This window comes from Nesoenas mayeri (genome assembly GCF_963082525.1).
Source record: "Nesoenas mayeri genome assembly, chromosome: 1".
Lineage (NCBI taxonomy): Eukaryota > Metazoa > Chordata > Aves > Columbiformes > Columbidae > Nesoenas > Nesoenas mayeri.
Genome location: NC_137541.1, coordinates 198,224,919 through 198,238,325, shown reverse-complemented (window position 1 = coordinate 198,238,325; position 13,407 = coordinate 198,224,919). Strand labels below are relative to the sequence as shown.

The following is a 13,407-nucleotide window of genomic DNA, read 5'->3' as shown; positions in this document are numbered from 1 at the left end:
AGAGGGTGGGGCGAGGCCGTGAGCCCCGCCCACGCGCTGGGCAGCCGGAGCTGCCCCCCGGCCCGTCCGGCGGGTTGGTCCGCGGGGATGGCAGCGGGGCCGTGGCTCCGAGGAGCCGGTGGCAGAAGGGACGGCAGGAAGAACGGGGCAGCGCGTGTTCACTGTAAAATAAAACAGGGAGGCGCGAGCCGCTCGCTGCCCGTGCCCGCGAAACGCCGCCGGCCCGGGACTGCCCGCCAGGGCGCTCGGCGGGAGCTGCCGGGCCGTGTCCCGCCGGCAGCACTGGCGGCGGCGCTCGGGGGCTGGCGGGAGGCCGTGCCGCTGCGAGCGTGCCGGGTAACGAGCGGCGGGCGGTGGCGGCGCAGCCCGTGTCCGCGTTAAGGAGCAGCTGCCGGGACAAACGGAGAGGTGTTCACCGTACAGACGCCCTGCGCCGGGAGCCCCGGCGGGGAGCCTTGCCCGCTCGGTGAGCCCGCACTGCCCGGAGCCACACGCACCCGCTGCCGATGGCGGATCCGCCGCGGGCTGCGCCAGCCGGTCCCCGCAGGGCTCCCGGCGCGAGACATAACGCGATCACGATTTAACGCGATCACGATTTATCGTGATTCAGATTTATTCTGCATTAGTCGTTGGTATCGCTCATCGCGGTTGTCCCACGCAGCCGGGCGCGGAGCCGGTGCTGTGGGGTGGATGTCCATGGGACACGTCCCTCCGCGGCTGCCCGCTGCTGCTGGCGGAGCCCGGAGCGCTCGCCCACCGCTTCCCGGGGCCGCGCCCGCAGCCGGGGCAGCCGCCCCCCACTGCCCCGCTGGCTCGGCAGCGGAAACTGCTGGGTAGCGGAGCGGGGAGGTGAGGGAAGAGCCCCCAGTAGCGCGGTGCCCGTGACACCGGGATGCGGCAGATAGCGGGAGAAACGCCCCGGTACTTCCCGCCGGGAGGCAAGCAGGCAGCAGGTCGGGACGCCGCCGGGAGCACCCGAGCCCCGGGCAGGAGCTGCCGCCGTCCCCGCCTCAGGCGTCCCGGGGCGGCCTGCAGGGGGCGTGCGCCGCCAGGGCACCTCCCCGCGCCACCCTCGCCTGGCTCACCCCGGCCGGCGTGCAGCCGATTGCCGAGCGCGTCGATCGCTGCCGTGTCCCCGCCGCGGCCGTGGCGCAGCCCTTGCCCGTTGCCACCCGGACCGAGCTCGCGAGAGCTCCAGGGCCGCCATTTTCAGTCACCATAGCGACGGGTCCTGGCAACGCAGCGACGCCGGGAGGCCTCGGGCCTGGCCCTGCACCCCGGCGTGAGCCGCCGTCCCTCCCGCCGCCCGCCCTTGGGGTCTCCTCCCGTCAGCCCTCCGTGTGCTCCCGGCGGCTTGTGGATCCACCTCCGCCTTGATCCCGCCTGGCGGGCCCGCGTCCTGCCAGCATGGCCGGGGAGGGGGACAAGAGGAAGCGCTTTATCTCAGCCACGGCCGCCAACTACTTCGGGCTGGATCCGGCTGCGGGTCCTGCCGCCCTGGCCGCGGGTCTCCATGCCCGCCCGGAGCTGACCAGCTTCCTCGACGATGGCAACGAGTTCCTGCTCGTCGTGCAGCGCTTGGGCACGGAGCTCAGCGCCTCCAACAAGGTACAGGCTGTCCGGCCCCGTGTGCTGCGACCTGCGGGTCCCGCCTGCCCGCCCATCCCTGTGTGCGAGAGGGGGCAGAGCCTGGGGTCCGCCCAGCATCAGTGGCCATAAAACACTAATGTCTGGCTTGTGGGGCATCATCCTACTGCAAATATCTGTGCTGGTGTCAGTGTCTGCTGCTAGAATTACTTTCCCAAGAGTCTGTGGAAACCACACGGTCAGCTGCGTGATGTATTTGCTAGTGAATTGTGCCCATGCTGACATGTAGCTTTAGCATGGTGTATGTTGCCGCTGTGTAACACAGCCTGGGAGGTGGCTCGGGATGGCTTGGAAGGTCGCAGAGTGGCTTGGAATGGCTCGTCGTCTTGCTGCAAATGCCCGGTGGGGTCTGATGTGCGGCTGGTTCCTGGGCAAGGATGCGTGCGGGTGACCAATGTGGCATTGCCAATGTCCGTGCAGGAAGTGTGGCGCAATATGGGGCATGCTGGCTGATATCTGACAAGTCCGAAGGTGGGTGTTTGACTAAATCATGCATTTTGCAAATTGATGTCTCCAGCTGTGAAGAAATCTGAGGTTTATTGTGTGAAATGTCCTGCTTTGAATGTTTGTGTTCAACGAGTGCAATCTACTATGCGCTATTCCTGTGCAATCTGCTCTGGTGAACGTGCTTTAGCAGTTGGGTTGGACTAGATGAGCTCCAGAGCTCCCTCCCAACCCCAACCATTCTGTGACTCTGTGATTCTGTGATTTTGTGAGTGGCTCGTCCAAGTGACACTGTGGGGTGTGATGTGCTGTGAATGTCACTGTGTGATCAGGACACAGTGTAGTGCCTGCCACACAGTGCTCATGAGCGCACAGTGTGTCCTGTCATTCTGCTGTGAGACCACGGATGTGGCATCTCGTGTGTTTGTGATGGGGTTTTTGTGCACCGATGGGTAGTGTAATGAGTTGTTAACATGCAAACTGCTGTGTGGACCAGTAGCTTACCTCCTGGTGTAATCGTCCATGTAGTCTGTGAAGTTTAGTGCCTGCTGTGTTCATGCAACAACGAACGTTTATGTGTTCCAGGTTTTGGGGTGTGTTACTGAGCCACTGTATGATACAGTGCATATGATACAGATCAGATGCATATAGGGGCTATAATGTGTATCTGTTTTCGTAGTGAAACGCTGTGTGTAGTTGTTGGACTAAGGACCGGATAAGAAAGTAAAATTGATACTGTCCAGTAAAATTGAAAGCTGTTTTTACTAGCCCTCTTTTAACAGAAAAAAAAAAAAGTTCACAGATATTCACAATTGAATAGAATTGGGGATTTCAGCTAATGTATCTTTTTGCTATTGTTTCATCAGATATTTAATAATGTTCTCTATTTTATCAATTCTCCTTGGCCACAAATATTTTCAATAATTGCTCTTATGGCAACTTTTGGAACTTTACTCATAAGTTGGACTGTGAAGGGAACAAGAGTTGTATTACAACTTAAAATTTTCCTGTCCTTGAAAAGTCTATGAATTGCAGTAGAGTTGTGTATCTACAGGCTCAGTAGGATAATACAGAATGTTTAGAAAAGTATTCCCAAAGTTATGTAGTGCAAAACTGCAAAAAAGAAAAAGAAGATGAGCTTTATGCTTAGTCTTCTATAGGCACAAGATGGAGTTTCTGGTTTTCTCGCAGGAATTGGTAAGTGGAGCTTTCAAAATCCAAATAGCTTAAGTAATTATGGTGTTTACAAGTATTTTGTAATGAAAAGGCATTGGGTAGTTGATGTTAGAATTTATATTTTAGGTTCCTCTCAACTCAGGAATGGGTATAATACACGTTTTGGTTTTCTGATCAAATCAGACACTACCAGAATGTTATTAGAGCCCCTAGGGAGTGATACAGTATTTTATATTTTTTTTTCTTAATGTAAATAATTTGTGTAAATGGTGTTCATAGTTTAGTATAATATGCAATCAATGACAATATTATGAACAAAGCCTGTCTTCTTGGTTATTACAGATTGAAGCTACTGATTCAAAGAATAATGTGTTGGTGTTCTTTAAGCTGCGACCTGATGTAATTACAGAAGATAATCTTCATAGTAATATTCTTGTGTCATCTATGCTAGATTCACCAATTAACACCCTTTATCAAGCTGTCCGACAAGTTTTTGCACCAGTATTACTGAAGGTGAGCAATGTACTGATTTAAATATTCTATGTTTATACTGAAACATTGAAATTCCATAGAACGTTAACTATTCTAAGATAAATATTTTATGTTCCAGAAATGAAATATTTTAGGAGCTTAAATAATTAACGATAGTTCTAATTTCTAAGTTAAAGAAGGTACTTTGCCTCCTATCAGTAATGAGGTAAAACATGTGCCTGACTAGAAATGTGGAATACACTGAGTGGTGGCTAGTGGAGGCAACAGATCCTTACTTCATTTCCACCAGTAATTCCAGTATTGTGTATTTTTCCTGTTTTAAATATTCTTATATTTTATCTGGGATGCAGAGATCAGTATCATGCAAACTATGGTTTCTGTAATATGTGGCAGATAGGTATGCTACACTCCAGCACTCCAGGTTAATTTCTATGGCTGCATTTTTCACAGGTTTTGTTTTTTTGGTTTTTTTTTTTTTTTTTTTTTTTTTTTTTTGAGATGTTCTTAGGCTTTTCCTTCTGTTCCATTACAGAATATATTTCCTTCTGGATTTTTTGTCAAAAACGATAACCATGGCTGTATTTCATAAGCTGAACAAGCAGAATTTCAGCATTTAAATTTTAAAATTTTCTTGTATGTCACCACATTACTAAAATGATTTTAGAAAAACACAATAAGTTTTAGTATTTGATTCTAGCAATTTCTAGGTTCTGCTATAGAGGTAGATTCCAAATTATTTAACTTAAGATAATTAATTAACAAACAATTTTGAACACATTTTCAGAGTACTTTGATAAATCAAACAATAGACTTTTGAATTTTTTTATAAAAATAAATTGCACAGTATTATTCTGATTTGAAAAGTGAAAAGAATAAGATGTTTTTCCTTGACTTTAAGAAAAATAACTTATTGCATTGTCCAACCATGTGATGGTGCAACACTATTGATCTGGTTTTGGTTTTTTGTGGGTTTTTTTTATTATTATTATTATTATTATTTTTGAGATTAATGGGAGGAAAATAGTAGTTGTTCTGTCATGTGAGTCACATTTTTTTGACATTTTCATTGCAGGATGAGAAATGGAGTAAAACATTTGATCCCAAACTCCAGAAACTTTTAAGTGAGCTTGAAGCTGGCTTGAGTACCGTTCTCAGAAGATCAGATCCTAATTATACAGGAAAAAAAGTCAGTGAAGATGATGTGCGAGGTTTGTTTGCAGTTACATCTTTTATAATTAATTTTAAATTAGGAGTAAATCATTGATTTATAGGTTGAGTTTTTAGTCTTCATTATCCCAGTGACTGCAGAGTGTGACATTTAACAGGTTGTACTTAATAGATTGGAATCAGTGGTGATTAACTCTGTTGTATTGGTATGAACTTGATACTTCATCTAGTTGGAGTCAGAAGTTGAAGGGCAGTTATAAAACAATATAATATAAATGTACTTTAGAAAGGATGTTCTGACTGAAAATATTTTGTGACCATTCATATATTTTATATTTAAATATCTTCCGTTCTTATTTGCAGCTATACTTACACCAACAGATGAATTTCAGTTGTGGACAGAATGTGCTCATCATGGAAGTAAATGGTGTAATAAAGAGAGAGCTTCCCATTTTAAAGACCTATTTGAGGACATTGCAAAAGTATGTTTTGTTTTCTATGGTCAGTGATACATTTAGTGATACATTTGTAGACTTAATAAAAACCATCATTCTTGTGAAATATATGTCAGTATCTGTACACTCTTTTCAAATATATTAATATGTAATCATAGAGTGGTTAGAGTTGGACCTTAAATATTTTCTGGTTCCAGTCCCCCTAGGGACACCTTCCACTAGACCAGGTTACTCAAAGCCCTGTCTAACCTGGACTTTATCACTTCCAGGGATGGGGCATCCACAACTTCTCTGAGCAACCTATTCCAGTGCCTTACCATGCTCGTAGTGAAGACTTTCTTATAACTAATGTAACTCTACATTCTTTCAATTTAAAACCATTACTCCTCCTATCACTACATGCCCTTGTAAAATGTCCATCCCCAGCTTTCTTGTAGGTCCCCTTTAGGTACTGGAAGGCTGCTATAAGGTCTCCCTGGAGCCTTCTTCAGGCTGAACAACCCCAATTCTCTCAGACTGTCCTCACAGGAGAGGTGCTCCATCCCTTTGATCATCTTTGTGGCCTCCTCTAGACATGTTTCAACAGGTCCATGTCCCTCTTATGCTGGAGGCCCCAGAGCTGGATGCAGGACTCCAGGTGGGGTCTCACCAGAGCAGAGGGTCAGATTCGCCTTCCTCGACCTGCTGGTCACACTCCTTTTCATGCAGCCTGGCATACGATTGGCCTTCTGGGCTGCAAGTGCACATTGTGATTCATGTTGAGTTTCTCATCAGCCAACACCCCCAAGCCCTTTTCCTCAGAGCTACTCTCAATCCATTCTCCGCCCAGCCAGAGTTTGTGCTTGGGACTATTTACTTGTTTTAATTATATGAACTCTTTAGTTATTTTTTCTCAGGCAAGATTTTAAATAACATTTATGTAGTTTCTAGTGACAATGGTACAACATTTACTTGGGAGCAGATTTGACCATTGAATCAGAAAGGCTGCTGTGGAAATACAGCAGTGTGCTACAGTTTGTGAACCAGAAATTGACAAATGAAGTTATAAACAGGAAAAGTGAAAGTGCAGAGGATAATAATGAACTCTATAATGCAAAATTTTAGGCACCTGTAAAGCACTTGCTTGCATAGCACTTCAGATATTAATACAATTTCAAATGAATAAACTTACAGAAATGCTTGTGTTTTTTTGATAGGATTATGCCATATTCTGTTAAGCAACAAAAACCATGAAGCAGCTGTCAGCTGCAGAAAAGTATAAATGTTTCCACAGTGCTAGTTGCATTAAGGATATTTTTTTCTAGGATTATTACAACTTGGATAGTCTTTCATTATTTGAAGTTGTGGATTTGGTGGAGACTACCAGAGATACTCTTGATGCTGTGTGGAGACAAACAGAACATGATCCTTATCCACAGCCACGCATGCATAATCTGTTGGATGTCATAGGTAAAGCTTTGTGCAATCTTTATTAAATGAACTGTAGAGAAAGAGTAAAGTGAATCCTTGAGCACAGGCCTTCTTCCTCCTAAAGGCACTGGTGATAACCTGAATCCATTAATATTAATAGCCTTATAGTATTCAATAGTTCATCCAGTTCTTCACACGTGATTGGGAAGATGACAATAATACCACAATGGAGTTGTATACCTTTCAGCCTATGGATTGGATTTGTCTTGTTTCTGTTTGACTACTTGTCTTTTTCCTGGGGGAGAAAGTTTATTTACTTAAAAACCCCCATCTGAAAGTTGATTCGGTCTGTGTGGAGGTGAGAGCAGGACATGCAGAGAGGTTATTCTCTTGTTCTCACAGTCTGGCACAGGCCTAAGACAACGAGTTTATCTGCTGCAGCCAGAGGTGTGTGTGGGGGAAGGCTGGCTGGGGACAGGCAGCTGCTGCCATCACTGCTGACACAGACAGGGGCTTGTGTGTGGATTCCAAAATCCAAATCCATCAGACCAACCTCAGTTTAACTTGGAGATGTTTAAGAGACTTACTAAATCTGAAACAGAATTATCAGTTGTTGATACACTTGTGTGGTTTGAAATTAAGACATTACACTAGCTTTTAAAAAATGTGTTTGGAACTTGGTGTAGAGTTTAAAGGAATTATTTTGAACAAACTTAACATATTGCTTTTGTATACTTTTTTGTGTTCTAGGTGGCTCGCTAGGTAGATATGTTCAGAGAAAATTAGCAGCTTTGAAGCTGTGGGAGGACGCTTTTCACAGTGTTAAAGAAAATCTCAAGGCTGGCATCTTGATTTGTGAGCAGTGGGTGTCAGCTTGTGAGTACCTAACTGGACAACTATGGCAACGTTATACTCCACATCCATGGAAAAATGAGAAATATTTTCCCGAATTGTTAGCAAAACTTGGCAAACGTCTTGATGAGGTAAAGATTTGAATTATACACATTTGTTTCCTTAGACACAGTTAAAAAACATTATTTAAAGTTTAAAAAGGGCATTAAACCACTTTTATAGCCTTTTCAGAGTCAGATAGCATTCCATAATCCATGTTTGCCCGAGCCTTTCAAAAATTTGTTGTAAGGAGAGGGATGGCTTGTGCTTTTTGCTTCTAAATGTAAGTTTTATGTAAAAATGTGTTGGATATATAACATATATTTTTCTGTTATAGGTGCTAGCTATCAGAACACTGCATGAAAAACTTACATTATTTTTACCGCCTGGAGAACAAAATGCCTTACATCTTGCCCAAGTGTTTGAACCCTTTGCTGGCCTAAATCCTGTACACTATAATCCTTACACAGAGGTATAATGCTTGTTTTTAATTTATTCACATTCTTTCTGTGACTTTTTATGATGTATATGGATGGTCCTAAACTAACATATGAGCTCATTATCTCTAGCCACTATGGAAAGCAGCGGTCTCCCAGTATGGAAGAATTATTGCGCCAGCGGAACAAAAAATAGCAAGCAAATTGAAGAAATTTATTTCAGAAATTGAGGACAGTCCTCAGCAGGTATGGGTATTTTTGTAGTCTGAAAAGTTTCATAAAGATAAAGTTATTGAATTCATAAGGAGTCAGCTCGGAGCAAAGGAATGTGTAGTTAGAGCCAAAGACAATACTTATGAACAGCGCTCCTAAGTAGTGTCAGAATTTGTTTAGCTTTCTTTCAGGAGAAAGAGATAACCTTTTTATACTTCACATTCCAGCTTCTTCAGACATTTCAGAAATATAAGGAACTGATAAAACATCCAAATATAAGCAAAGAATTGCTTTTAGAAAGGGAAACATTGCTAGCAAGACTTCAAGATTATGTCAAAGGTAAAAATTTATTTAAAAGTATTTAATTGCATAACTTTTTTTTTGTGAATACTAGAATTCTTTATTTACTTTTAGAGTGTTAGTATCCCTTATATATTTTTATAACTACAATAATAATTTTAAACTTTTTCTGTTAGGTTTCTGATCTAACATGAATCTTTTGTTTGTGTTAGACTATCAGACAGACTTTGAAACTCGATGCCATGGTGTTCCTGGTGATGTTTCTGGACCACTGTCAGGCAAAAACCTTTCTGAAGTTGTCAATAATATTGTGTGGGTACGGCAGCTGGAGCTGAAGGTAACAGATTGTGTTACTGTTTAGATGCAATATTATCGTAGAACATAAAGCATGTTACATTTGCGGTTTCTGTGGGGAAATCCCCACAGAAAAACAGTGACCTTATCAAGAGTTATACAGTCAGGGTTCCTTATCAGTGGTGCTGCTTGCTGAGTAGAATTTTATTAACTGACTCAGAAGACAGTCTTTTCATAGTATATGGATGAACTACCTGTTTTTATGACGATTATTTTTTGGGAAAAAAAAAAAAACCCACAAAAAAACCCCCCAAAAACCCCAAAATTCTGAGAAGAGGTGTATTTGTTAAATGTTACCCTCCAGTTTGCTTTTTAAAATTGTGTTTAAGATTTACAGGTAGCCAAGTTCTGCCATCCTAATTCTCACTTGTTATTACTAACCTGTGTAGTGTCCCCTTGAAATTGAAGGGATTTCTTTGTAGTGCGCTTTTCAGTCAGGGCCTGCCAGGGAATTTACTACAGAGACTGTAAGAAAAGTAAATGTCAAACAATTCTGTGTTTTCTTACAACATAATGAGTTTAAAATATATTTGACTCTGTTTTGACTTATTTTTGTTAGTTTGTATTTACACTTCAGTTGGAAACTCTGGAACTTTTTTTGGAAAGTATTGACTAATTAAAAGCAAAATGCTTTCTGTAAACATAAGTGCCATTTACAATAACTATAGATTTAAATGAGAATGGAAGTTACTTATCCCAGAAGAACCATTAGCCTAGATTTTGGCATTCTCCTCTGATTTGCAGAAATCTCAAGGGCCCATTTCAGCTGAATGTGACCAAGGGTGAAGGTCCTAAAGGTATTGATTTATTATGTGTCCTACAGAGACAAAAGCAGCAACTCAGGTTTCACAATTATTTCTTCTGCTTGTTCTGCTAAAAATCTAGAGAGCAGTTGAGCTGATGTGTCTCGGTTCTGTGTTTGCTTTCGGCTGTGCTAAATTTTTTAATTGCTCTCAAATCTCTGCTGATTGCATTGACTAGGGCTTTGATTAATTTGTCCACATGTGGGTGTGAAATCCCAGTTAAATACCTTTGAGTATTGGCATGGACCTTATAGATACAACAAAAGAGGGATATGAGATCTGTACCTTTATGGAGATGTAACTAGAGACCAGGTAGGATGCTCTGGGCTGTTTTAATAGTGTAGACACACGTGGTGGACAACTTATTTGGAACCAATTTACTGTAATGGGAATTTGAACAGCTGGGACACAATTCAGGTTTCACTTCTTTTTTTTTTTTCCTAATCTGTTTTTCAATGTCACTTGGATGTTTTATAATACCGATTTTTATTGTGGTTATTTTTCTTTTCTAATTGAATACTGGAAAGTTAAGCTTCCATTCTTTGTGATTGTATTTAAGGTGGATGATGCTATCAAGCTGGCAGAGGCTCTTCTGTCTGATTTGTCTGGATTTCAAACTTTTCACCGAAATGCAGATTCTTTTCTGGAACAGTTAAAAGTATATGAACAAGAACAATTTGGTGATTGGTCTAGGAATATCCAATCAGAACTATCAAATCCCAAGTCAGGACTTTGGTAAATACATTCTTGTTTAATATTTGTGCTGAAATCTGTAGTGTGGTGTAATTTAATGGAACTTGATAAAGGAAATAAACAATGTTGCAGAACCAAGAATGAGTGGAGAAACAAAATGGAAGAGTTCATAATAATTTCATCATCCTGCCAGGCTTGGTTCGTAGACTGAAGTATACTATTAATAACTAATCTCTCAGTTTCTGGTAACAAGTGGAATGAAAGCCATGTTTGATTTACTTGTTGTTACTACTTGTTTTCCATTGTAATCCATATAGTGATAATGTCTAGAAAACAGATGAAGTTAGAGTATAGCTGTGATATATAGATAACGCGTATAGAGTGACAAAGAAATTGCTATTCACAAGAAATTCCGCAGTCTAAGTAGAGCAGATGAAATAAGAGCAAGAAAATAGATTTAAACCTCATGAATTCTTTTCCCCAAAATAATGAAAATACTCTATGGGACATTATAATATATTTTAAACATTATTTTTTTAATTGATTGGCCACATAGTTTTTGTCTGCATCTCAGTGTTGCAATCTCTCTTTGAGAAAAGAGTTTGTGCACGATTTCAGAGAATACAGGAGTTGATACTTGGATATAAAATTTTATTTTTTGAAAAACACTAAAATATAACAATTAAGCAGATTCAGCACTCCAATAAATAACAGGCATCTAATATATTAGTATAATAATTTTTTTTTATTGTGAGATTTTAAAAGATGTGAAGAGATTAATTAAAAGAAGAAGAGAGGTAGCTCACTGCAAAGAGGAATGCAATTGATATGGGAACTGGAAAAAGATGAGACAAAAAGTTAAAAAATGTGTAAAGCTCAAGTTTTTATGGAAGAAGCCTAAAAGAATGACAGTGGAAGCATTACTATAGTAGAAAAAAAAAATAGAGCAAAATCTAATGATAGACTGATGTTCTTATTAGCCTCTGGTTTTGTATCCCAGAATGCTTCACTGATCCAAATGCTGGTTCTTGGACTGGTTCCCTTAGAGAATTTCTTCCCCTTTGTGGTGCTGAAGGCTGAGTTCTGTATAGTGTCTGCCTGGGAGAATCTGATGGGCCCAGTGGTTTTGATAAGTACTGGCCGTCTGTGAATTACATCTTAACTATTGTTAACAAGCCAGAAAAACTTCATGAGCAAAACCAATAGGCATTGTTCATCTTGTCTTCAGTGGCTTTGAATTAAGAGAAAGGTTACTAGGATAATTATCTGAGTAAATTAAAATGTTAATAAACACAGAAAAAAGTAGTAGAATGACATAAAGCTTTTTAGAATTATTATTTTATTATAAAATGCACCTAAAAAAGGATCAATATCAAATTATATTCAGTAATATGTTTAATTTGATTTTGGTTTAGCATCCAAGCTAACAGTCCTGTAATGGAGTTGGATCATGTTTTTGGGACGCTAAACATACTTTATTCAGATCGTTTGGTGACTCTCCTAAGAGAAGTACGTCAGCTGTCAGCACTTGGCTTTGCTATACCAGTTAAAATACAGCATGTTGCAAACACCGCACAGAAGTTCTGTAAGCAGGCGATCATCCTCAAACAGGTATCAGATTAAATATCATAATAACTTCCTGTTCTGACTTCCCAGCTTTAGTGGTAGAACATTTCTAGACTATTATCTTTTCTGACGGTGGGTTAAGCTTGTTGCTGTGTTCGTCTGTATGGAAATGACTTGTTTCTTGAACAAATTAACTTTAATCCCTAAAAGAGAACAAAAATTAAGAAATGCTTTGCAATTTTGGAATGCGTCTTCTTTTGAAACCAAATGAATCATAGGATTTAAGCTATGTGAAGTTACTGTGTGAATATTAAAAAAATGAGACAAGTAAATAATTGGCCTCCTGGTTTTAGTCTCAGTTTTTGATCACTATAACTGAAGGAAAATGTCATAAAATCGACTAGCTTGTTCTCACTGTTGCTAGTTTTCAACTGAAAATATATTAATAAATATTTTAATAGAAATATCTGGTTTTTTTTAAATTGGATTCAATGCTGCGTAAGTTTTTATTTTGCTTATATTTCATTTGAAATACCATGTCAAGTTTTCTACTGTTACTGTAAGATGCAAGAATAAATATGTATATATTGGTAAAAATTCTTATGTAAATACACAGGCTAAATTCAGTGTCACATGTGGTGTCATTGGTATCTGTGACACCTGCATTAGTGAGGCAGAGGTGACACAAGACCTACAAAATACCCATGCATCTAGATTATTGGTTGGTGGAAACTTTAGGCATCTCAAAAGGCACAGATGTCTGTGTGTGGACAAGTAAACCAAGTTGTAGGGTATCCCTCTTACCCCAGTAGCCAATCTGGAAATAAACAGATGTTTTTTAGGTCTTGTGTCATATCCTGGAGGATGTCTTAGATACGTGAAGGCTTCTGAAATGGCACTAGTTGCCTACATTTGCATAAAATAGTGGAACTTTTCCACTTATAATAAATCAGAGACTGAGCCTATTTCACTTATGGTGAAATATAATCACCTCCGATGTTTGAGTAGCATTTTTTTGCTATTAGAATTCATCACTAGAAGATAGGATCCAATTAGCCTTGCATATGTACAATATTTTTGTAAACATTTTACTATTGTTCTTAATTCTCATTTTGTAATGATATTGATTGGGCAGTACTTTCAGAAATATCGTATATTACATTTACTAGCAAATTAATATTTTTATCTGTTCTTGTAAATGTAATCTCTTAATTTTTACAGGTGGCACATTTTTATAATTCTATTGATCAACAAATGATTCAGAGTCAGAAGCCAATGATGTTACAGTCTGCTCTAGCATTTGAACAGATAATTAAGGTGAAAAAATTCCTCTGTCTTTGTATTTTAAATTTCAGTGGT

The 13,407-nt window shown here is 40.7% G+C and overlaps 1 protein-coding gene across 1 annotated transcript in view; it reads left to right on the top strand.

Moving 5' to 3' along the window:
- The first annotated feature begins 1,153 nt into the window (after positions 1–1,153).
- Positions 1,154–13,407, top strand: part of DYNC2H1 (dynein cytoplasmic 2 heavy chain 1) — a 161,742-nt gene continuing 149,488 nt past the window's right edge. The window contains exons 1-13 of the mRNA XM_080338541.1: positions 1,154–1,608; positions 3,610–3,780; positions 4,832–4,967; positions 5,290–5,408; positions 6,686–6,830; positions 7,542–7,774; positions 8,020–8,154; positions 8,252–8,365; positions 8,560–8,671; positions 8,845–8,969; positions 10,349–10,524; positions 11,898–12,093; positions 13,270–13,365. Of these exons, the coding sequence (XP_080194667.1) occupies positions 1,408–1,608; positions 3,610–3,780; positions 4,832–4,967; positions 5,290–5,408; positions 6,686–6,830; positions 7,542–7,774; positions 8,020–8,154; positions 8,252–8,365; positions 8,560–8,671; positions 8,845–8,969; positions 10,349–10,524; positions 11,898–12,093; positions 13,270–13,365 (1,959 nt within the window). The 5' untranslated portion in view covers positions 1,154–1,407. The remainder of the gene's footprint in view (positions 1,609–3,609; positions 3,781–4,831; positions 4,968–5,289; positions 5,409–6,685; positions 6,831–7,541; positions 7,775–8,019; positions 8,155–8,251; positions 8,366–8,559; positions 8,672–8,844; positions 8,970–10,348; positions 10,525–11,897; positions 12,094–13,269; positions 13,366–13,407) is intronic.